Here is a 25,977-nt window from a genome sequence, read left to right on the forward strand (position 1 = left end):
TACGTGACTTCTGTAGCCTGCTGGTGCACATGACCCCACTCCTCCCCCCCAACCCCTGCAGCAACAGTGACGCCTCAGGGCCAGCCCTATCACTCCCCCTGCACAGCAACAGTGACAGTCCAGGGCCAGCCCTGCTGCTGCCCCCCCACCCCCCAGCAACAGTGGTTGTCCTGGGCCGCTGCCCCCGAAACACCAGTGGGCACCCCGGAGCCCCCCAAAACACCCAAGATGTAGTCATGGGTATATAGTACAAGTCATGGACACGACATGGGGCTCTGAATTTTTGTTTATTGCCTGTGACCTGTCCATGACTTTTACTAAAAATACCCATGACTAAATGTTAGCCTTACTCATGACTACTGTGACAATTTTTACAGGCGCTGGATGTGAGTTACTGGACTCCTGCAAGACATAATGACTGCATTCAGAACTACTCGCAAAACTCAACCCTATGACTTGGCTTTCTCTCAATGAATTTCTGACCCACGTGCTCTCGTCCACCCATACAAAAATATCAAGCGATTATAGGCTGGGAAGAAAGAGAGAGATGCTGTCATTTCTATTTTTAAATACGTGTGTAGGGCTTAGGGTCACTATCACTGTAGTATCTATAATGACCGAGCTAAAGCATAATAAGTGCTATCAAACGTAGCAAATAAGAAACTTAAAATTATTTTGCCTTTTGATCTTTCAGTTTATTATATTCAGGTGTGTTTAATGGTGTGTCTTAAAACTGTAAAGTTAGGGGCTAACTGGCTTGAATAAAACTTTCAGGCATATTGACTTAATGTTGAGTAACATTGTTACATATATGAGTCAACAATGCAATGCTGTTGCAAAAAAGGCTAATGCAGTTTTGGGTTGCGTTAACCGAGGCATAGCATGCAAGTCATGGGAGGTGATAGTATCACTCTACTTGGTGCTGGTCCAGCCTCAGCTGGAGTACTGTGACCAATTTTGCTGTATAGAAAGGATTTAGAGAAAATGGAAAGGATGCGAGCGACAAAGATGATCAAAGGGATAGAATGCAAGCCATATGAGCAAAGGCTGAAGAAACTGGGTAGGTTTAGTTTGAAAAAAAGGAGATAGCTGTTTTCAAATACTTGAAAGGTTGCCTTAAAAAAGATGGAGGAAAAATTGTTTTTTCTTGCCATAGAGGCAGGACAAGAGACAGTAGATTCAAACTACTACATACAAGATTTAGATTAAATCTCAGGAAAAAACTTCCAAACTGTAAGAACAATAGGACAGTGGAACAAACTGCGTAACGAAGTTGTGGAAGCTCCTTCCTTCACTGGAGGATTTCAAAAAGAGGCCAGGGAAGACATCTGTCTTGGATGGTTTAGATTCGTGATTCTCAAACTGTGGGTTGCGACTCCATTTTAGTGGGGTTGCCAGGGTTGGCGTTAGACTTGCTGGGGCCTGGGGCCAAAGTTGAAGCCCGAGCCCCACCACCCAGGGCCAAAGCCCGAGCTGGAGGGCTTCACCCCTGGGTGGTGGGGCTCAGGTTACAGGCCCTGCTGCCTGGGGCAGAAGCCCTGGGGCTTCAGCTTTGGCCTTCCTCTGCCTGGGGCAGTGGGGCCTGGGCTTTGTTCCCACTCCCCCGGGTGGTGGGACTTGGGTGAGCTCAGGTTTGGGTCCCACCTCCGGGGGTTGTGTAGTAATTTTTGTTGTCAGAAGGGAGTTGCAGTGCAATGAAGTTTCAGAACCCCTGATTTAGATCCATGATACTCAGACTGAGGCTCGCAAACTGCAAGTGGGGCTTTAATGGATCTCCTGTGGCTCTTTGCAGCATGTGATATAAAAACACTCTATGATTTTAATTACTAACCAATCAGGATGCTTTTACTATGTTATCTAGTTGTAGTGGATAAAATAAGAATACTTGGTCAGTCATTTTGCTGAGAGAATTAATTTTATATATATAGTAAATGAAAGAATGAATTCAGAATACTGTGTCTGTTTTGGGTAATGTTGATAGTTAATTTGTCTCCTGAACCACTGAGGTCTGACTATTGGTGGTTTAAAGACCACAAATTCTGCATTTTGGCAGGGATTAGATTAGATTAGATTACCCTTGCGGTCCTTTCTAACCCTATGATTCTATGTTTTTAAATTTTGGATTGTGCTGGATATCTTTTGAGAGCAAGATGCATTGGTTTTGTGGGTTTTTTTGGGGTGTGGGGTTGGTCTTTCTCCTCAGAAAATTCAATTTGGTCTTTAGTTTTAAAAAGCCTGTAACCTGCAGAGCACATGGATTATTCTTTTCTGGTTCTTAAAAAGTACTTTAAAATCATTATAAATGATTGGTCCAGAATGTGGGTTAATTCCTTTTGGTAGTTTTTGCGTAGTAGGATATTGGCAAGATAGCTGCTTCTTCAAGTAATGTCCCTCTGGCTGCTTCACTGTAGGTGCGGCTGCGCCCCCTGTGCCTGGGATCAGAGATCTTCATCAGCAGTGCCCGTTGGACCGCACATGCACACCTCCCCCTTTTCACGCTGTGAGTGGGATGTATGTATAGCGCTGTGCGGTCCGACCCCCACCCCCACCACTTCCTTCTCTACCACCTTTGGTCTGTGATGGAAGCAGCAGCAGAGCCTACTTCTCCTTTTCCTTTAGTAGATAGTGCCTTACCTGTCAGTTTTAGTGTAGTTAGTACTTCTAATTTTTCTTCTATTTTTCCCCCCTCTCTCTCTGTTTTGGGGGGGTTTTGTTTGTTTGTTTTTTGGGTTTTTTTGAGACACAAAGTCACAATTTTTTTTATTTTCGCTTTACCTTTATAGTTTACATTTTTTGTTTCCCCGCTTCCTGCCCTTCCCAACTGGGAAGCTTTTTCCCTCACCCTTATGCCTGGTCTCTTGGGTTTAAAGTACATCTCCAGTGGAGCCTCCTTCCCAGTAACGGATGGCCACGCGCAGTGTATTCGCTGTCTGGGAGAGGGACATGTACCACAAAAGTGTTCCCACTGCCACAACTTGACTTCCAGGGCCAGAAAAGACCAAACATGCGGTTAAACCTTCTCGTCATGGAGAAATCACTGCATCCAGCATTGGACCTGGGCTCAGACTCTTCCCACTGAGCAGTCTTCATGTTTGGCCAGTTTGTCCACTGAGCCTCATTCTGTGCATCCCACCAAGAGAAAGTTGTCTCTCTCATTCTGATGAGAAGAAATTGGCTTCCTCCTCACACTCTGAGGCACAGCCCTCCAGGACTCCATCCCCTGTGAGGTCAGATGCTTCAACATCTTCCAACAGGACATGGCTCCGTGGCGCATCCAAGAATCTCCAGCACGAAATAACTGTTTAAAGACCCTAACTGGGCTGGTAGACAGCCCCCAGTAATGTCCCTTGGTTTTGGAGACCAAGACCAACCGTCTGCAGGAGCGATGGCACCCACAAAACCATTGGCATCTGCATTCTTTTCGGCACCGATTAAGCCGTCAGCACCAAGCAAGTCATCAGCACTGACCAAGTCTCTAGCTCCACCTGCTGGCTGTTTAGGGGAATGCATCTCTCCTTCAGCAATGAATCATATACTGGCACTGATGATGCTCTTTCCTCCTCCTCCACAGGAATTCATATACCCGAAAGACCCTCTTGTATCGGACACTCCTGAGTCACCTCTCCTCAGGCACGAACTTCCACCACTCCTACCCTCCTCTTTGGACTCATGACACTCCTCCAAGGGTGGCACCTCCCTCCCTTTCCAAGCGATGAGGAGGGCTCCATTGCACCTTCATATTTGAGATAAAGTCTTGGAGCCTATCTATGCATCCTCACTATTTGCAATCCACATCCAGACCACAATCCTGGTATGGACTACCATGGATGCAACCACACATTCCACTTCCTCTGTAGTGGCCATATTGGGACCTTTGGGCCATGTACAGGGCACAATTCGGGAAACCTCTTGTGGAGCGAAGTCGGAGACCTATACCTCTTTCTCCATTGTTCTCTTGCCTGCCAGAAACCAAACTCCTATCTGTACCAGTTGAGGAAGAAGAACAAGAGGAGGAAGCTCCACCAACACTACATTTCTCTTCTTTTTCCCCGATGAAGATATCATGCCTCCACCTTCTACGGCTGCTGATGACTTCAGGCACTTTCAGGAATTATTCTACAGGATGGCAGACTCCCTCTAGATTCCTTTGGAGAAAGTTAAATAGCAGCAGCATAAACTGCTTGATACCCTCCGCACATCCTCTTCCTCCAAAATTGTGCTACCTATCGGGGTTTCCTAAGGATGTATAAACCTCTGTGGAAGACTTACCTTTTGAGGGCCACAAGCTGTTCACAGAGCATATGGATGATTCTCTGCATTCTCTTAAAGACTCCTAAACAACTCTGTTCTCTCGGCATTTACATGCCAGCGCCGAAGAGACATCTGGGGAAGTATCATCTCCCCCCACGATCCCAACCACTGCAATACAGTCCCCAATGGCACTATGACACCCAGTGTCGAAGACACAGGCCCTCTGTCAAATGTAGATAGCCCACTCCTCAAGGGGCCACCTCTCATGCACCCCCAGCCAAGCCAATTTTGAAGGTGTGGTCGAGGCCCTGAGAAGCCTCCCTCTCATCCAGTCATTCCAACCATCTTCAATACTCCACCAGTTTGGTGACTGATTTAACTCTATTTTTTCCATCACGGAAACTAATCACCTTGGACAAGTGGGTTCTAGAGATAGGAAGGGGATGGAGTATCCTTCTCTGACTATCTATTCTGCCCTGCCACCCCCCTCCCTGTCCCTCATCAAGGACCTCTCTCTCAATTTATTTCTCCCCACAGAGTTTATCTTCTCTAGCTGGGTGCCATGGTTCCTTTCCAACACAGGGGATGGGATTTTCTACATTATTTTCTGATCCAGAGGAAATCCAGCATCCCATCCTGCACCTTTTGAAATCTAAACAAGTTGGTCAAACTGCAACACTTCAGATGGTTACCCTCTTCACCATTATCCTAGCACTTGAACAGGGGGACTGTCTCAGCCCTCGACCTCCAAGACGCGTACTTTGACATCACAATGTACCCTGCCCAGAGATGGTTTCTCCAGTTCACCATGGGCGCCGATCACTCTCAGTACAAGGTATTGCCTTTCAGACGGTTAACGGCCCCACATGTGTTCTCCAAAGTCCTTGCGGTAGTCGCTGCCTATGTCAGGAAACAAGGCATCATCATCTTTACATACTTAATGATTGTCTCCTCAAGGCTTCATCCAAAACAGATACTCTTTGCGCTCTCCAGGTGACAATGGACCTTTTCATGAACCTGCCCCTCTGCATGAACTTGGAGAAGTCTACTTTAATGCCAGTACAACACCTGGAGTTCATCGGCACACAACTAGGCGCCAAAAAAGCCAGGGCCTTTTTTCCACCTCACAGATTTTGACTATAGTGGATCTTGTATCCACGGTACAAACCTGCCCTCTGATCTCTGCCAGAAGGTGTATCCAGCTATTAGGCCACATGGCAGAGGCCACATTGGTGGTAAAGCATGCATGGTTACATATGCAATGTCTTCAGGCATGGCTTCGTACAGTGTATGTCCCTCACAAACACAGCCTCCACAAAATTTTATCCATGCTGATGAGGGTTAAGGACTCACTACTATAGTGAATGCAGCCCAAGAACGTCTGCATCGGGGTTCCTTTCCTTGGACCAGCGCCAACAATGATTCTCACAACCGATGCCTCCTTGATCGGTTGGGGAGTGCACCTACACAATCCTACAGTGTAGGGCAGGTGGTCCTTAACTGAATCCACTCTACGTCAAACTCCTAGAGCTACAAGTGGTTCGCAATGCCTGCTGACATTTCCTCCCACTACTCGAACGTTGCACCATCAGAGTCATGACGGACAATATCGCCTGCATGTTTTATATCAACAGGCAGCGTGGAATGAGGTCCCATTCCTTACGTTCAGAGGCACTGAAATTCTGGAACTGGTGTATCCGACACAACATCACCATCTCAATCACATGCTTTCCTGGACACCAGAACAGCACTGCGGACTCATTGAGCAGGAGTTTCTCCCATGGCCGCAAGTGGTAACTGGATATGCGAATCCTTCGGCTCATTTTCAGCTGATGAGGATTCCCTACCAACGATCTTTTGCCACTCCACAAAATGCCCACTGCCCTCCATTCTGGTCGAGAGTGGGACTGCAACTTGGATCTCTGGGAGATGCATTCCTCATCACATGGGATGCACCACTTCTTTGTTTCCCTCTCTTCCCCCTTTTGCTTTGAGTACACTGCAAGATACAGGAGGACCGATCTCACGTCATCCTTACAGCTCCAACATGGCTGACAGTTCTGGTATACATACCTCATTCGCACGATGGAATGCCGACTGATCTCTCTCCATCCAGTGCTGTAGCTCCTTTCACGGGACACGGGGCGCATCCTACATCCCAGTCCACAGATTCTCCACCTCAAAGCCTGGCTCCTCCCAGGGTTCTGGGATTCAGAAATAGCCTGTTTGGACACAGTTAAACAGATACTTTTGAATAGCAGGCACAACATGACTAGATGCACTTACTATTAGATTAGATTCCAGTGCTGGTGTGCCTCCCATCAGGTCGAGGCAGTACGCGCTCCACTACCACTTATTCTGGGCTATATGTTACACCTTAAACAACTGGGACTATCCACCAGCTCCATTTGGGTGCATTTGGCTTCAATCACTACTTTTCCTGCTACATAGATGGACATTCCATCTTCACACACACTCATGATGTGTTTTCTAAAGGGTCTCCAAAATTTTTATCCCAACATATGAGACCTGACGCCAGCCTGGGACCCAGCCTTGTCCTATGTTCTCTAAGTAGATTTCCATTTGAACCAATGGCAATGTGTTTTTTCGTTCCCTTTGTCAATGAAAATGGCCTTTTTTTGTTACCATCACGTCTGCCCGAAGGGTTGCCGAAATTGCGGCCCTTCTGACTTATCCCCTGTACGCACTTTTTCACAAAGTTACGCTACACCCACTTCCAAGATTTTTACCCAAGGTTCCATCGTTGTATCATTTCAATCAACTGATTCACCTTCATTGCTTCTTCCCAAAGCGCCTCAGCCATAGGTGCTGACTCCGTTGGTGCTTCGGGGCTGGAGCACCTTTGGGGAAAAATTGGTGGGTGCTCTGCGCCCACTGGCAGCTCCCTGCCCCCACCCCAGTTTGCCTCTGCCTCCTCCCCTGAGTGCACTGTCCCCACTTCTCCTCCCAGCGCTTGCTGCCATGAAACAGCTGTTTTATGGCGTAACAAGCTGTGGGAGGGAGGGGGACGGAGCGGAAATGCAGTGCACTCGGGGAAGGAGGCGGAGGGCCGGGGCGGGAATTTGGGGAAGGAGTCCAGTAGGGGCAGGGAGGAGGTGGATTTGGGGCGGGGACTTTAGGGAAGGGGTTGGAATGGGTGTGAGCACCCACTGGGGCCAACAGAAGTTGGTGCCTATGCTTTCAGCAACCAGCAGGAGGCAGCTCGGCACACCCTGGATGTCAGATGAGCATTTCTATTTAGACAGGACTAACCTTTCTGAAAATCACCATGTCTATTCCTTTCAAGGACTGAAAGATCCAGGGGTGCAGCCATCTGTAAACAATGCCTTTGTACGCGGATCTAGCAAGGTATATATTCATCCTAAGAAGTACACAATAGACAACCTCCTACTACAATTAGAGCACAGTCTATCTGTTTGCTTTCCCCCTCCATTGGTTTTCTCAATAATAATCCCATTGCTGACATTTGTAAGCTGCCATGTGGACATCAACAGACACTTTTCCCCATCACTACGTTATTACTCATGATGCAACAGTGGACATTCTCCTAGAACATGCTGTGCTATCATTTGTAGTAAATGCTTCTCCAGAGCCCCAGCCTTCCTATTAGGGGCACTACTTTCTAGTCTCTTTCAGTGGAGCACCGATGGGGACATCACTTGAAGAAGAAGAAGAAGACCGGGTTACTCACCTTGTGCAGTAACTGAGGTTCTTCGAGATGAGACCCTATGGGTGTTCCACTACCTGTCCTCTTCCCCTCTGCTTCGAAGCTGAAACATAAGCTCTGTGGCAAAGGAGGACTCGGGGGCAGTTGGACCGCATAGCGCTATATATACGTCCCGCTCACAGGGGGAGGCACGCATGTGCAGTCCGACAGACACTGCTGATGTAGACGCTGCCACACCTACAGTGGAGCATCCACAGGGATACACATCTTGAAGAACCTCAGTTACTGCACAAGGTGAGTAACCTTCTCTTTCATCATCTGACTCTCTTTCCCCCCTCTCTAAAATAATCTCTTGGAAGGTGGAGTTGAAATATTTCTTTATCAAAACCATATTTCTTTCCTATGCTCATGCTGATTTGTTGACGTATGTTTATTCATGAGTGGACTACTGACTTTTTGTTTTCCTGAGTGGATTTGGAAAAGGTAGGGGGCGGGAGAATGCGCATACTTATCAAATATGTAAAATTAAAAAGAGAGACTAGAGGTATTTTGGATCCTGCCAAACTTGAAATAAGTTCTTCAAAATCTAATCTCTGTAATAATGTACTGTGCATAATAATTCTTCAAAAGATATTATCAAGCCTACTATCAGTTTTATAATCTAATTGAACTCTAACTAGTCTTCAACATCTCATTAGAAATACAAACATAAAATCTATCTTCAAATCAGTTAGAACTTGTTTTACCTCTTCCCCCCCTACTACTTCTGAGAAATGCATCTGACTGTGACATGACACTAATGCAATGCACTTGAGTCCTAGTTGTACAGGCATTCTTTGTTCCTTCCCTTTAAATAAAAACTACAATGAAATATTTTAATTGCTATGCCAATTCTAAAGGAGACTAAATTCCTTTATTAACTGTATCTTACAAAGGGATGCCATCAATTTACATTTCACTTCCTTTTGGGAATTTTTTCCCCCACTTTCCTTATAACAACTACATTTGCTCTAACTAAAGGAGATTAGAGGAAAAGCTGTTTATTTTCTGCTCTTTCAGTATATTTACCTTATGCATTTAACAGAATTTTGTATGCACTCAATTTCCCTTATTTGTGTGAGTCTGTTGCAGAGCAACAGGGCAAAGGTACATTTTTTTTAAAAAAGGAATATAATTGTAAAAACCCCACAAAAATTGGGAAAGAACCTTACAGGATGATAGTACCTGAATGTTTTAACTCTTTTTTGAAAATGAACAACTAAATTTCCGCTTGTTGGTGTCTCTGCAAAATATAATTAAATAGGTAGTTCATGACTATCTTTTTCAGAATGAAAATTTAAGGTGGCTTTTAGCATCCTCACAAGGTAACACATGCCCAAGAAAAAGTTCAGGCTATTAATATTTTTTTAATTAGCCAAACCACTACTTAAATCTTAGATTCAAAATTAGAGTTAAATAGGCTTTCTACACAATTCGTATTTTAATAAAATACTCTGTTCTTTCCCCTTCTCTTACTCCATTCTGTGTTTTAAAATTTATTCATTGCCCAAGTAGTCCTCTGACTTGACTAATTTTTAAAACTTTTTTGTATCTGTTTTCTTCTCTTAAAATGTTTCCCCTTTTTAGCCTTTTTTTAACTCTGTGTCAGTGTTGCCCCCCACATCCTTTTCTTTTCCTTACTTCCCTACAATGTTTCCTGCGCTGTGCTTGCTGATTTTTTACCTTGGATTGCTTCCCCTTATTGTAGCTCCTTGGTTTTCCTGCCCTTTCTTGATTCTCTCCTCATCTCCCAGCTGTAAATGCTGGGAGAAAGTAGAGCAACACATGAGTGATACTCTTTCTCCCGCTACTCACGCTTTCTGCTGCAGGTGGGCTTTTCTCAAGAGGGGGTAGTGCTATGAGGGAGGCTGAGAAAGAGGGGTAACAGTATGAGGGATATAAAAAGGGTGTTGTGCCAGGGAAGAGCTGGGCTGGCTTCCTCTCCGGATGGTGAGTTGATGGCCCTGGAATTAACAATTGAAGCAGCTGATATGATAGTTGAAGAACGTTTGAGAGTCAGGAAATGCAACCAGTGAGTCAGGAGGAATTCAGAGTAACAAAGTTGGCTACACTAGACCTTTCTTTAGGTTAATTTTAAGTGTGTGAAGGGTAAGTGATCTTAAGTCAAGTAAGTAAAATATGATACTTTTGTTATTATGACGAATGGCAAGTGAAGCGTCTTTTCTTTTCGGCATGTTCTGGGTATGTTTTTTTTCTTTGTTTTTTTGAGGTTGGCTGTGGAGGGGGACATTTAATTTAAAAAACAAAAGAAAAAACATTCTCTGTGGGTCTGATTTGAAAAAAGCATCAAGAATGAATAGTAGAAATCTGGAAAATACTTCTAAGGGCTAGTTAGGCATTACATTTTCATTCACTAATAGCAGTATAGTACCTGATGCTATTAATTTATAATTAGACATTTTGGGCTTTTTTTGGACCTCTTGTGGTTTTTTTAGCAGATGTGTGCTTGTTTTGTTTAAGAAATGATTTCATGGTGTTTTTTTTTTAAATCTGAATAATGAACCAAGAATCAGAGTAATAATAGGGTTGAAAATTACATGGGATAGCAGTCATTGTAGTTATTTTGGTCTATGTTGGAATAACCACAAAGTTTAGTTCCAGCATTCATAGGATTTTAATAAACACTCTGTATGTTCACTTTCATTTAATATCGTATTTTTCTTTTACTTTAAAGACTAAGAACCAAAAGTTCTTCTCTGTCCTGCAGTGTGGAGTAGAGTAAACCCTGTAGATTAATGAAAATTAAGCTCTGTTAGAAAAATGGGGGACAGAAGATCAATAAGCAAGTGTTTATTTTTCCTGTTTGCCTTTCCCTGTTCAGGAGATGTTGGCAACCCTTCTGAGTCACCATGGGCATTTTGGGCTCTGTGTGATTGGGGGTGGGGGGAGGCCTGCTCACAGTAGGGCATTTAAAAGTTGTTCTAAGCAGCACAGTCTCCTACTGCCGTCTTTTCGTTTGTGTGCGTGATTAATTTTTTTATTGATTTTTCTCCCCCCCGCTCCTGCAATAAAGAAACAGACAATGAAAGGAACAAAAAGTGAATGACTTACAGCTTGTATATGTTCTCAAATATTTGCACACTTCATAGGATCTCCAGCTGAATTATGCAGTTTTACAACTCATCAAAGCTGCAAGACCAGACAGACAATACAAGACGAGAGAATACTACATAGACATAACATGTTACAGTGGGAGTTTCCATACTAAAATAGGAGAAGACAATACATGAATAGGGAGAGCAGAGGACAGGTCTTGGGGGAGGGAATGAGGATAGGAGGGGTTAGGAGGAATGTAGTTCTAGCATTTTTTGGGCTCTTCTAATGTTTTTATCCAAATCTGTCTCGAAATTGGGTCCAGATATCTTCAAATTCATATAGCTTATCACGCGAGTGACAAGTTATGTTTCTAAAATATGTTAGGCATCCAGTTCTGAAAATTTTGGCCATAGCTGTCTGAGGTGTTTACAGTTCTTTGAGTGCTTGTTCATGTCAATTCCAGTCAGGTGTGTGCATGCGCACATGCATAGTAGCCGGAAGATTTTTCCCCTAGCAGCCTCTGTGGGAGTCAGCCTGGGCGCCCCTTGGAGTTACGCTTTTTACACCCAATAAAGGGCACTGCCGACCCACCACCCCCTCAGTTCCTTCTTACCGCCAGTGACGGTAGCTGGAACTTCCCCTTGCTCTTGCTTCGGCAAGCGGCTTAGCAGTACTTTCAGTTTTTGCTGTAGCTAAATTAGTTAGTTCTAATTGGTTAGTATAGCTTAGCTAGTTCACTTACGTGTTTCAGTTACAGGGGGGTTCCCCCCCTTATTTTACACCGGGGCATGCCATGATCCCCTGGCTTCAAGACTTACCAGGACTGTGCAAAGCGCATTCCTGTAAGTGACCCCCATACCTCCTGTTCAAGGTGTCTGGGCAAGGGTCACCAAAAAGACCACTGCATGATCTATCTGGGAATTCCTCCCAAGAACGCTTAAAGAGTGGGAGCAGCGGCTTAAAATCCTCCTCATGGAGGCAGCTCTCTGACCTCAGTCAGACCCAGGTAGTTCCCAGTATGTCGTCTTTGGCACAGAGCACTACGGAGCCATCTTTGACAGATCCAACATTGGAGAAAGACACTACCAAGGAGGCTCAGCACCATCATGGAGCCTCTCGGGCACTCCAGCCTTCGGCACCGGTCCCAATCACTGACCCAAGAAGAAGAGGACGGAAAGAGGCCTATCCCCCTTGGCAAGATCCAGGGACCAGCCATCAGTGGCACCTCAATTGGGCATCGGCTCCAAGCCTCAGAGTGGGGCTACGTCGACTCCTGCCCAAGTGAGGCAGTCGAGTCCAGGCCTATTGTGCTCGCCAAACCCCTTGGAGCACCTGCCACTCCTGTCCGCCCTGGAGGCTTTTGAGGCGATACAGGACCTGCTGAGACTCAGTGTGGTTCTCATCCCCAAGCCAGGAGTATGTGTCGGCACTGCAGGCTCCATTCTGGCACCCCATTCAGTCAAAGGGAAAGCTGGCAATGATGTCCCGCTGATCCCCATCACCTCGGCACCTCCCGACGCCAGCACCTCAATCCAGGGAGCGCAGTCGGTCCCCAGGCTCCCGACGCTCTATGTCGAGAGGTGCAGTGCCTCCCTGGTCCTCTTATTCTGAAACATCAGAGTCTGAGTTGGACTCATATCGCTCTGACTATAGTAGGAGCAGAAGGTCCAGCTCAAGGTACCATGGGGTCCCGCCCAATGCAGTGGCCCTCGCAATGGCAGAACCCGGCTCAGTGGCCCTTTTGGCTTTCCATCAAGGCCAGGGTCAGAGATAAGGGTCCTGCTCAGGAGCTGCATCAGTGGCATCCACAACGTTTGTTCCGCTATGACCAGCGACTGAGCCATTACCTCAGGTGTCAACGCCGTTGGCCGCGGCACCAACATTGGCACTGACTGACTGCCACCCTCGACAACGCCTTTGGCGCTGGAGGCGTCGGCCGCTCCGACTTCTGCTGCAGTGCCGGCTGCACCTTTGTCACCGATTGATGGCACCAGCGCTAGCACTGATATAGTCATTGATGCTGGCTGTGGCGGCGTTGATGAAGACCCTGGTGCAGATGCTACACTAGACATCTGCACCGGCGTGGGACCCATTGTCGGCACCAGTACCCGCATCCTTCGCGGCACTGGGACCAGGCCAACCAGCCACAGTCCCCCTGGGGTCACGAGATCTTTCAGATGGGGATGGTAGAGAGCAACCACCTCCTCTGGTGGCCTCCCTCCTCCTCTTCACCAGATGAGGTGCGGGCGGGCACTTCCATAGCCCCAGCTCTGGAAGACTCCAGGGTGTTGCAGCAGTTGCTGCACTGGGTCGCCCAGGTTCTGGGCATTAAGGCAGAGGAAGTGGTAGATGCTGCAGACCCTATGGTTGACTGCCCCCCCTCACCGGCCCTTCCTGTATCACCTTACCGTTTATAAAGACAGTTACAGACATGACTAAGAGCCTGTGGCAAACCCAGCCTCACTGCCACCCACTGCCAAGCGTAATGAACACCAGTACTTTAATGCCCTCCAGGGGCTATGAACACCTATCTTCTCACCCCCAGCCTGACTATCTGGTGGTGGATGCTGCTAACCAGCGGGAGAGGCAAGGCTTTCAGGGCCCTTCCCCCAAGAATAGGGAAGCTAAAAAAACTAGACCTATTCTGGTAAATGGTGTACTCAACCGGGGGACTACAACTCTGAATATCTAATCAGCAGGCCATCGTCAGTAGGTACTCTTACAATACCTGCTCAGCGATGGCTAAATTCACGGAGTTGCTCCCCTTGGACTCCTGTGCCAAATTTTCAGCTTTGGTCAAGGAGGGGAGACTGATCTCCAGGGTGTCCCTGCAGGCAACACTTGACGGGGCAGATGCTACCACCAGGTTTATGAACACGGGAGTAGCCATGAGAAGGGGCTCATGGATCCAGATTTCTGGTCTTCCTTATGAGGTCCAGCAGACCATACAAGACCTGCCTTTGGAGGGTGAGATTTTTTTTTCCAGAGAAAACGGGCAAGAAGCTAAACAACCTAACGGACTCCAGAGCCACCCTCAGGTCCTATGCCTCTATACACCATCGACGCAGCAGACGCTCTTCCATCTGCGGCCTCCTCAATGGTTCGTCACCAGAACCGCCAGGGGACGGGTCCAGAAGGAGAAGCAGGACTGGCAGGAGAAGGCTGCATCAACCCTCTGGCCAGGGCTCGGGAAAACCCCAGCAGTCTTTGGGCCCAAACCAGCTTTTTGAAGGCACGGTCCAGGACGGTGTACCACCCCAAAGACTGGATCCACCCCGCCTTACCTTCTCGTCCCAACTATCCCCTTTCTACTGTGTCATCTGTGTCACCTTGGACCGCTGTGTGCTCCACACTGTAGAGAGGGGATACTCTATCTAATTCTGTGCTCTCCTGCCCTTCCACCCCTCTTCCCCTTCCCTCTTTAGTGACCCTTCTCATGAGCAACTCCTTATCCAGGAGGTGCAGTTGCTCTTACTCTCGGGGCAATGGAGGAGCACAGGGGCGAGGACTTTTATTCCCGCTATTTCCTAATATCGAAAGCCAAAGGTGGCCTCAGGCCTATCCTGGACCTACAAGAACTCAAAAAGTTTGTGAAGAAACCCAAGTTCCATATAGTCTCGTTGGCCTCCATCATCCCGTCACTGGATCCAGCAGACTGGTATGCCGCCCTCCACTTGAAGGATGCGTACTTTCACATCACAATCACTCAGCCCCACAGGAAGTACCTCAAGTTTGTGGTGAACAATACCCACTACCAAATTACAGTCCTTCCGTTCTGCGTGTCAGCAGCATCTTAAGTCTTCACCAAGTGCATGGCAGTTGTCGCTGCATTCCTGCCCAGGTACCAGGTACAGGTGTTTCCATACCTCGACAACTAGGACCAAAGTGGAAGCTCAAGTAAAATTCATCAGGACTACCTTTGACAACCTGGGTCGTCTCCTAAATGAAGCAAAATGGACTCTGTCCCCCATTCAGAGGATAGAATTTATAGAGGCAGTACTGGACTCTATCCAAATCAGGGAACACCTGCCGGAAGCGAGGTTCCAGACCCTGGCCGGTATCCTTCAAGGTCTGACCATTTCCCACCACCACAGCAAGAAACTGCCTGAAGCTTCTGGGACACATGGCTGCCTGTAGCTTCATGTGCAACATGCCAGACTCAGGCTCTGACTGCTCCAGTCATGGTTAGCATTGGTGTATCAACCAGCCTGGGACAGCTTGGACAGGATCGTGACCCTTCCTCACCTAGCCCTCGACTCCCTACTGCGGTGTCTCAACCCTCAGGAGGTGTGCTCAGGAGTCCCCTTTGCCAGTCCACAGCTGTCTCTTTTGCTAGTGATGGACGCATCAGACTTAGGTTGGGGAGCACATCTAGGAGACCGCAGGACTCAGGGTCTCTGGTCTCAGGAGGATCTGGCTCTCCACATCAATGTTAGAGAGCTGAGAGCGGTGCGCCTGGCATGCCAGTCCTTCTGGGCATACTTAACAGGACAATGTGCATCAGTTATGATAGGTAACACCACTGCCATGTCTTATATCAACAAACAGAGGGGTGCACGCCCCTCTCCTCTGTGCCAGGAAGCCCTCATGCTGTGGGACTTTGTGTGTAGAACATTCAATACAAGCGTCGTACTTCCCCGGGGTACAGAATGAGCTGGCGGACCACCTCAGAAGGTCTTTTCTTGGACATGAGTGGTCCCTTCATCTGGACGTTGAGAATTCAATCTTCCAGAGGTGGGGATTTCCCCAGATAGACCTCTTTGCTACGCGACGTAACAGGAAGTGCCAGTAGTTCTGCTCCTTCCAAAATCACAGCCTGGGCTCCAGTGTGGACACATTCCTCCTCCCTTGGGGAGGTTGTCTCCTATACACCTTTCCACCCATACTGCTCGTTCACAAGGTCCTCAAGATCCGGAGGTAATGAGCTCAGTTCATGTTGATAGCTCTAGCCTGGCCCTGCCAGCAGTGGACAAGTCCGTGGAAGCTCCAGTCACCCTGCTGCTCTTCCCAGACCTTCTCATACAAGATCATGGTAGTCTCCAACATCTGAACCTTGGGTTGCTGCACCTCACGGCATGGAAGCTCCGTGGTTGAACCCGGTGGAGCTTTCCTGTTCAGACCAGGTTAGACAAGTCCTCCTTGGCAGCAGGAAACCCTCTATGAAAGCTACCTGCCCTGACAAGTGGAAGAGATATTTTTAATCTGGTTGGCACAGTACCATTCGTTCCTGACGCTAGCCTCAGCGCCACTTATTCTGGACTACCTCCTCCATCTGAAGCAGCAGGGTCTTTCAATGTCATCAGAAAGGGTTCACTCGGCCTTCCGCCTAGGCGCGGAGGGCTGCTCTGTCTTTGCTAACCCGATGGTCAGACAGTCTCTAAAAGGTCTCAGCAGGCTCTACCCTCATGTTCTGCAGCCTGTCCCAGCTTGGGTCCTTAACCTGGTCCATTCTAGATTCATGGGACCACCCTTTGACCACTTGGTGTCATGCTCCCTGCTCTCTCTGTCTCTTACAAGGTCACATTCCTGCTAATGATAACCTTGGCCAGGAGGGTATCTGAACTTAAGGCCCTAACATCAGAGCTCCCTTACACTGTGTTCTATAAGGACAAGGTTCAGCTTAGACCTCATCCTGCTTTCCTACCGAAGGTTGTATCACAGTTTCACCTCAACCAGGACATCTTTCTCCTGGTATTCTACCCTAAACTGCATTCCAGCATCAGGGAGCAAAGACTTCACTCACTGGATGTCCGTAGGGCGCTAGCAGTGCTCCAATCAGTGGACAACTCTGATCCTACCTCCTGAACTTGGACTTGTGAGTCATCTGGTTGGAATTGACAAGCACTCGAAAAAGAAAAAACTGTTACTTTCTCGTAACTGTTGTTCTTCGAGATGTGGTATTCATGTCCATTTCAATACCCATCCTCCTACCCCTCTGTCAGAGTAGCCAGCAAGAAGGAACTGAAGGGGTGGCGGGTCGGCAGGGCCATTTATTGGGCGCCATGAAGGCGCAACTCCAGGGGGCGCCCAGGCTGACCCCACAGTTGCTGCTTGGGGAAAAATCTTCCGGCTACTGTGCACGTCCGCGCACACGCACCTGGTTGGAATGGATATGAACAACAGATCTCGAAGAACAAAAGTTATGAGAACATGAGTAACTTTTTTTTCCTGCATCTTTATCTATGATTTGAAACTATTCTTTGTACTCAGGACAGCTTTGTTTCATTTTTTTAGGTGGACTCTCATATAGATGAAGTAGAGGATTAGCAGAGCCAAACAAAACACAGAACCTGAATCTTGGTTAATAATTCAGTCCTTCCCCTCTCTACAGAGAATCTCAATGTGTGTGCCAATTCTGGGTGTGACTTTTTCCAGTGTCCCTTTGTTTGTCTGGATGAGTGAGCAACTTCACTGTACCAGCAGCTATAGATGGGAACAACTGAAGTTCTAGTTATATAACTACTGTAAATAGGGGCTTGCTAGATTCACATGTTAGTATGCAGTGGTGTTGTAGCAGTGTTTTTTCCCAGGATGTTAGAAAGACAAAAGGTGGGCGAGAGAATCTTTTATTGGACCAACTTCTGTTGATGAGAGAGGCTATGTACACACTACAGTTTAAGTGGGTATAAATTATGTCACTCAGGGATGTGAATAAGACACGTCCCTGAGCAAAGTTACACTGACCTAAGTGCCAGTGGGGACAGTTCTCCCACTGGCATAGCTACTGCTGCTTGCTGGGGCCAGAGCGATTAAGTCGATGGGAGAGCTCTCACCTTAGAACATCTGTGTTAGTACATCCAGAGCAGCGTTACATCAGTGCAGCTGAGCTGCTGTAAGCTCTGTAGTTAGCCATAGCCTGAAGCAAGCTTTTGAGATTACACAGAGCTCTTCTTCCGGTTTCCCAGACCTGAAGAAGAGCTCTGTGTAGCTCGAAAGCTTGTCTCTCTCACCAACAGAATAAAAGATACCACCTTGCCCATCTTGTCTCGCAAATGTTAATAGCAGTTTCATGCCATGAGCAGGTTTGAGCAGCCTTGGTATTTGTTCTTAGGCAACGAAGGTTTCACTGTGTTAAAGTTAGGCTAGTTCCCTTATTGTTCGCTTTGACAGTAGTACCTTGATAGACAGTTCTCTGTTCAGGTACATTACTAGATCCTAGGTTGCTGCTGGATATCCGAGTTAATGGCTATTCCCTTTTCTTATCTGGATCTTGAAATGATTATCTATGCCTTTGTCACCTCAAGATTAGATTGGTGTACTGCGCTTTCAGTGGAGCTACAGCTGAAGCTGTGTCTGTATGGCCCCACAGTTTGGACTACGGGGGTGTGAATAGCAGTGTGCTGAAACTCCTGTGTGGAAGCTGTGAGCACAAACTACAAGGTTCTTAGTTTGCGTTGATATAATTTTTTTCAAACAGAACTACATTAATGCAAACTAGAAACCGTTTACTTTGCACCTGGGAAGTTCACATGGGGGAAGTTACAGCGCAGCACTTCAGCGTGCACTGCTATTCACACCCCCTGGAGTCCAAACTGTGGAGTAGTGTAGACAGAGCTTTAGACTGTTCTGAAGCTGAAACTAGTGCAGCAAGTGGTAGTACACTTATTAGTGCAGTTTCACATCAGGAGCACAGTTGCACCTGTGGTGTGTGATCTTTGCTCATGGCCAGTATGTTTTCAGGTGGAATTTGAGGTACAGTATTAGTTTTAACTTACAATGTCACAATGTACAAATTATTATTGGTTGTAATAGTAACTATTGATATGCAGGTTGACTGGTAACTTGCTAACTAAAAAACCCCTCAAACCCTAAAACAGCCTTTCCAGATGTTACACATCCAGGGATACTCATGTAATTAGCAAATCAACTTACTGTGCCACTCTGGTTTTTATGAAAGGTGATGGTAAATGGGAGATGTGTTGAAAGACTGATTTGGGGAAGGAAGCTCATACTAATTTTTTAAAAGTGACCTTAGCAATGACTCTTGCAAATCTAGCCTTTATCCCCAGTAAAATATGGAACAAATATTTGAAGGACCAATCAAGAAAAATCAGTGAAAGCACTGAACCATGAATAGTAGGCAGCACGGCTTTGAGGAACAGGTATTGCCAGACTTGAATTGCTGTTTTTTTTATAGAATTTCAGAATTAGTGGATGAAGGGAAATTTGTACATATCTTTAGAGTTCTTAAAGCGTTAGATATAGAGTCTCATGAGAGATTATTTTTCACTAATTCGTAATGGCGGCAATATTATCATGTACTTTTAAAACTGGATGAAGAACAAGAGCCATTAAGAGGGTAATTAGGAACACTAAAGTACAAAGTTTTGTGACTAGATTGTTAGTTATCACAGGGATTGCTGTTAGTCTTGTTTAATATCTTCATTCATGAAATTGTTGGCTGATACTAATAGAAAGTTGAAAATACTATTTTCTGAATTGATCCTCTTTCTGGCAAATTATTTTTTTCTTGTGTATGGAATGCAGCTTTTTTTAGACTTTTCTCATTTATTCTCGAGCATTGTTGGTGTTTTCAGCATCAATCTGGCAGTAGTCTAATTACTAATACACAATCTGCACATAAAACACTAAGATTTGTTTATGTTCAAATGCTACAATAGGGTGGACAAAGCACAGCCCATTTTAGGCTGTAGTGCAGGGGTTAACAGATTAGATAACTTTCCGTGGCTTCTTTAATTGTTTTGTTACTGTTACCTTAGAGATTGAAGGAGCTGCAAAGGGGGAGAGAGAGACAAAACGCACACACATTCGGGTGGGAGGGGGAGAATGTGGAAGGAAAAGACTAAGGGCACAGGTTGGGAATGGAAAGATATGCCATCTCTTTAACAGAGACTCAGGTAAAGAAAATGGTTTCTCCTGCCCAACTAAAATAACTATGAAAATATTTCAGTAATGAAGGAATAACTTTTTAAGCTATTTTCCCGTAGCTGTTTAATTTAGGAAAGCCTTTCTTATCTCCATATTATAATCACTTTGAGAGAGGAAATTTGATTCTAAGATACTGTATTTGATCATCTTTTCTTATGTAGCTTTTGGTTTCTGTACAAACAAGTTTGTCTTCCAGGTCTTTTGACAAGGCCAGCATTGTTGTGTTTTTGCCGTCTCTCATACCTCTCCTCTTCGTTCTGTTTGGCTCACAGCAGCACTCTCAACAGCATCCATTGGCAACACTAAAATAGTGATGCAGCTTTGTTTGTTTTTGTGCAGAATCCAGCAGAGTTAGGTCATCGATCTTTGTGCCATGTGTTGGTTTAATGATATGGATTCATTCCCACCCTGCAGGCTAGTTCCTCATGAGTAGTCCCATTCCTAGGGCACTGAGATGTGAAAAACTGTTCCCCTTTACAGTGAATCCATTGGTGGTTTATTTTTCTCTTTACATTTTAAAATAAATAAATGGTGTATGTATTGATGATGATACTATATACAGTGGCAAAATAAATCTTGGTACACTTATCATTCTACTAAAACTATAGGTGACAAATTTTGCCTGGAGTAAAAACTTGCTTTGTGTTCTTCTCATTTTTTTTATAATTATTACATTTATTGTCTGAAATTATACAACTTTGCTACAAATAGAACTTTGAAAGGGTGCGTATTGTACAGTACTAAGTATATTTAATTTGTTTGAAACTTCTTATATAATAAAAAGTGTTTTTCAGCATATTCTTTTTAAACAGGCTCCTAATAGAGTTAATCATGAAAAGTGTCAGAAATATTTCCAGGTGTAATAAAAGATAGAAAAAGAGGTACTAGCATAGTAAGGATTCTTCGAATGAAGATTTTCTATCGTGGGAGTGAGGGAAGAATAAACTGGTTAATCACAATCCATTTTTCTGTAGCTAGCTGTCAACATAAATGGAAGAGAAAACACTAGTATTTATAGGAGTGTGTTCAACTACCCACTGTGGTAGATCACTGCATTTTTTCTCTTCTACCAGCAGGAAGCATTTCTTATGTAAGCTTTTTTCTTATTTTCAATGATGTCCTGTATATGGGATTACAAAACCAGCTGTGCCATATATCAGATATGTAGTCCCCTTTGCTGGCTTCCTTTACATATGCTGCAGAGCTCTATTGACCATAAAGCCCAGAAAGGGGGTGAGGCAATTTTCTTTATCAAATACCACAGTGCTGATAGTAAATATTGTGAATATATGCCATTGTTTTTCTTTGTGTGCTGTAAAGCAAGATCTGCTGATGCTAATTTTACCATTCATTTCTTTCCAGGAAGCTGTTTAATGCCTAGAAACTAGGACAAGTATGTAAGAAGTCCAGTCAATCAATGTGGATTTCTCCTATCAAAAGTCTTCAGTTTTGCCTACCACAGACCCTTTAGACACTCTTCTCTGTGCCATGCTCTGTGGCTCTCATCACAAGAGGAATTTGTCTTCATGAAGATTCTTAACATTGGTAATGTGATGAATAAATTTGAGATCCTTGGGGTTGTAGGTGAAGGTAAGTCAGTTCTTCTTAATGAAATATGAATTAGAATTAACAGAATTCAGAGGCTATTTATATATTATTCTATAATTAAACAGAAAAAATAATACCTGTTCCCGTTAGATGAAATTCTGCAAAATGTTATTTCTCAAGATGACTTCAATGTTGGGGGTCATTTGTTCTTAAAATTAAATCATTGTTATCCAGGCCACAAACAATTTTATTTCTCAGATTTCTGCAACAATTTCTATGCTTAACTATGGACATTACGGAGCTAGACAAAATTATTATTTGCATATATAAGTCAACGTATTAAGTAATAAAACTGTCTAATTTTTAAGTTGTCAGGATGTCCAAAAAAAATGGAAAAAACTATCTTACCATTACAAATCCAACTGAACCCTGATGTGTCAGGGTGTGAAAAATCCATACCTTGACCTAAGTCTCTGAGTAGACAGGCAGAGCAGCTGCTGCTTCTCAAGGAGTTGGATTACCTGTACCAATGGGAGAATGCCACTTCAGCTTTGCCGCTATAGCATTTTAAGTGTAAATAAGTCCTGAGAGATGCCCTAAAAGTAAAGGAAAATGTAGAGGTACCAGAATGTACATGAAATCACGATTTTTTTTTTTAAAAGCAAGTCTATTAGTTGGCTGTCTACACTACTGACACTATAGGAAGATACAGTTATTCCAGATTTTCTTGCACATGCATATTTCTAAAAATAAGGACTTCACAGAAGAATTTTGAAATCATATACTTACAAGCAGCTTCATTTTTAAATTTTACGACACAAAAATGCAACAAAGCATTTTAGATACAAGTGTAAGAAAATAGTATTAGGAACAATGCATCTATAATGCATATTAGGCAGCTGTGAAATGTAGTGTATTTGCTTCCTTTTCCCACAGCATAGTAATTAATCTGTCTGTTTTTTCCTTTGTGTTTCAGGAGCCTATGGGGTTGTACTTAAATGCAGACACAAGGTAAATAGAGTGCTTTAAATGGTACATAGATGTTGGTCCATGGATTAAAGCAAGAATGAAATTTTAAACATGGAGAGAGACCTGGGTAGTTAATGTATATTAGTACGTTTGCTGCCTTGTTTAGGGCAGACTTTGGCCTGCAATCAGTTGTTCAAGGTCCTGATTTGACTATATTGATACAGGAAACAGCTGCATCTAGGGTGCGATATAATCAAAAAGACAGAGCTTAATTTTATAAATTCTAACACAATGATTATTGAACAGAAATTCAGAGAACATATTAAGTGTTACTAGTCTGGTCATGCTTCAGTTGTAGTCCTGGGAATTAAAATTGAGAGTTGGATAAAAGAAAAATATTGTCGAATGATTCAAAACATACTAGTAGAGACTATTGTTGTGTAATTAATCATATCTTGCTAATATGATGATCTGGTCGTTTCTGTAATGTGGCAACAAATTGTTCAGGACTGATACATGGAATTTCTATGGCTGCTGTTTGATAATCTAACTTCAATGAAAGAATATTCACTTTAATCTGGCAAAGGACAAATGAAGAACAGAAAAAAAGTTTCGAAAATGCGAATGGAGTTTGAAATTAATTCAGTGCGCCTGAAACAAAACGAATCATTTAATGTATCTGGGAATATGTAATGGGGTTGCTCATTCCTTACCTTAGTTGCTGTGCTTTTGGACATGATATACTATATTTGAGGATTGCCAAAAAATATAACTGAGGCCCATGTAAATTGGGTTTCTTGTATAAATTCCAATTTTGCTATCTGGTTAGCATGCCTGTGCTCGCACGCGCACACACACACACGTGTGTGTGTGTGTGTGTATATATATATATATATATATATGCGCTTTCATGGGATCAGTGCAAAGGGAATGAAGAGTGGCGCTGATGTGAAGGAAGGGAAGGATCAAGACTGACAAAAAGAAGGAACTTGTCCAAGAAGTAAATACCTCATTCTCCCTTCCAACTGTGCAGTTAAGATGCCAAAATGTCTAGTGCAGATTATTTACACTCTCACTTTTTTCTTTTGTGTTCTTATTGTTTTGTCCCTCTTGCCTTTACTTGAAAAGCTATTTTTAAAAAACATATTGTAGAACATGTAATGCCTACCTCCTAAATCTAGTTTCAGATGTTTAAGTTCAACTTGGCATACTTAGTTTAGAGTTACAACACCTTAAGGATTATACAAAATTGCCATTTATAGATTGACTATCTTGACTATGTATTATAAAATTAGTAGGCCTGACAAGTGGTTAAAAAAAGTAATCACGATTAATCATGCGATTAATCACACTGTTAATAATAGAATACCATTTATTTAAATATTTTTGGATGTTTTCTATATTTTCTAATATATTGATTTCAATTACAACAGAGAATACAAAGTGTACAGTGCTTATATTTATTTTTGATTACAAGTATTTGCACTGTAAAAACCCAAAAGAAATAGTATTTTTCAATTCACCTAATACAAGTACTGTAGTGCAGTCTCTTTATCATGAAAGTTGAGCTTACAAATGTAGAACTATGTACAAAAAAACCTTCTATCAAAAATAAAACAGTAACATTTTAGAGCCTGCAAGTCCACCCAGTCTTACTTCTTGTTCAGCCAGTCATTCAGACAAACAAGTTTATATTTGCAGGAGGTAACACTGCCTGCTTCTTGTTTACAATGTCACTTCAAAGTGAGAACAGGTGTTCTCATGGCACTGTTATAGCCGGTGTCACAAGATATTTACGTGCCAGATGCACTAAAGATTCATATGTCGCTTCAACCACCATTCCCAAGGACATGTGTCCATGCTGATGGTGGGTCCTGCTTGATGACAAAGCAGTGTGGACTGACACATGTTCATTTTCATCATCTGAGTCAGATGCCACCAGCAGAAGGTTGGTTTTCTTTTTTGGTGGTTCCGGTTCTCTAATTTCCGCATTGGAGTGTTGCTCTTTTAAGACTTCTGAAAGTATGCTCCACACCTTATCCCTCTCAGATTTTGGAAGGCACTTCAGATTCTTAAACCTTGGGTCGGGTGAAGCTATCTTTAGAAATCTCACATTGGTACCCTCTTTGCGTTTTGTGAAATCTGCAGTCAGAGTGTTCTTAAAATGAACAACATGTGCTGAGTCGTCATCCCAGACTTCTATAACATGAAGCATATGGCAGAATGTGGGTAAAACAGAGACCTATAGTTCTCCTCCAAGAAGTTCAGTTGCTAATTTAATTAACGTGGTTTTTTTTTTTAATGAACGTAATCAGCATGGAAGCATGTCCTCTGGAACGGCTACCGAAGTAGGAAGGAGCATACAAATGTTTAGCATATCTGGCACGTAAATACCTTGCAGTGCTGGCTACAAAAGTCCCATGCAAATGCCTGTTCTCACTTTCTGGTGACATTGTAAATAAGAAGTGGGCAGCATTATCTCCCATAAATGTAAACATTAAAAATTAGGAATAAAAATGTTTTTAAAAGTTTCTGATAGTACAAAAAGATATTCATACAAAATATCTAATTTTTAAGAAGAGTTCTTTGAAAGGCAAAAATTCTGCTGTAAAACAGTTAAGTTCTTGGAACATCTCTTCCATGATTATCTAAGCTGGGTATATTTCTCCCATTTTGCAGCTCCAAATATGACTACACATTACTACTACTACTGCTACTACCAATGGGTAAGATTGAGGTACTGTGCAATGGTATGCTGCTCTTCAGTTTCTGCACAGTTGAAACTTTTTCCTATGGCTGCAAAGAGAACTGTAAATCAAATACATGGTCATTTTGAATTGAGTCTATAGGTGGCCTGCAATTAGCTTTAAGGGGCACGAAGTGCTGCCAAACGATAACATTGGTGAGGGCTGCCACGTAAAAAAAAAAAATCCATTTGCAAGCAAAAAAAAAAAAAAAGCATACAATTGTGCACTTTGAGGTGTACAAGTAAACAAACACTGAAGTACTGAGTTTATATGCCAATTCCATATTTATTCCAGGAAATGGAGATTTAAACACTAAATAGCTAGTTTTCATGTACCATTGCCTGATTCATACACAAATACCATAATTTTGTGAAGAATGTGAATGTACGCATTCTTGCATACAGAAGTGGGTTTGTCTTTTAAAATGTGGCCCTGCCATACACGTCAACATTTTTACTACTTCACTGCTGATTAGTTTGATTTAAAACGTTTATTTTTATGAGTGAGTGAAATTTGGAGTTCTGAGTGGAGAGCTAGTTCAAATCCTTGTATAACACTTTACATACTAGGCCTCCTCACCTTATGTGGTTGGAATAGAAATTGCTCATCTAAAATGAATGGCGTTTCAGCTTTTTTTAAAGTCTATACGTCATGTAGGCCAGTTCAATGAGAGGCAAGTCAGGCATGTGTGTTGGCTGTGACAAAAAGTTGCCATTATTCCGTGGTTATCACAGCCTTTCAATTCACTGATAGATGTGACATGCTGCATTACTTATCTCATATTTTAAA

General features: G+C 43.9%; 1 protein-coding gene across 4 annotated transcripts in view; it reads left to right on the plus strand.

Moving 5' to 3' along the window:
• The window catches only part of CDKL5 (cyclin dependent kinase like 5), a 212,059-nt gene that overhangs the window by 65,236 nt on the left and 120,846 nt on the right, over window positions 1–25,977 (plus strand). For all 4 annotated transcript variants that reach the window (XM_073356552.1, XM_073356542.1, XM_073356532.1 and 1 more), the window contains 2 exons: window positions 21,287–21,514; window positions 22,449–22,483. In XM_073356552.1, coding sequence (XP_073212653.1) covers window positions 21,451–21,514; window positions 22,449–22,483 — 99 coding nt within the window. In that variant the 5' untranslated portion in view covers window positions 21,287–21,450. The remainder of the gene's footprint in view (window positions 1–21,286; window positions 21,515–22,448; window positions 22,484–25,977) is intronic.

This window comes from Lepidochelys kempii, chromosome 1 (assembly GCF_965140265.1).
Source record: "Lepidochelys kempii isolate rLepKem1 chromosome 1, rLepKem1.hap2, whole genome shotgun sequence".
NCBI classification, from domain to species: Eukaryota; Metazoa; Chordata; order Testudines; family Cheloniidae; genus Lepidochelys; species Lepidochelys kempii.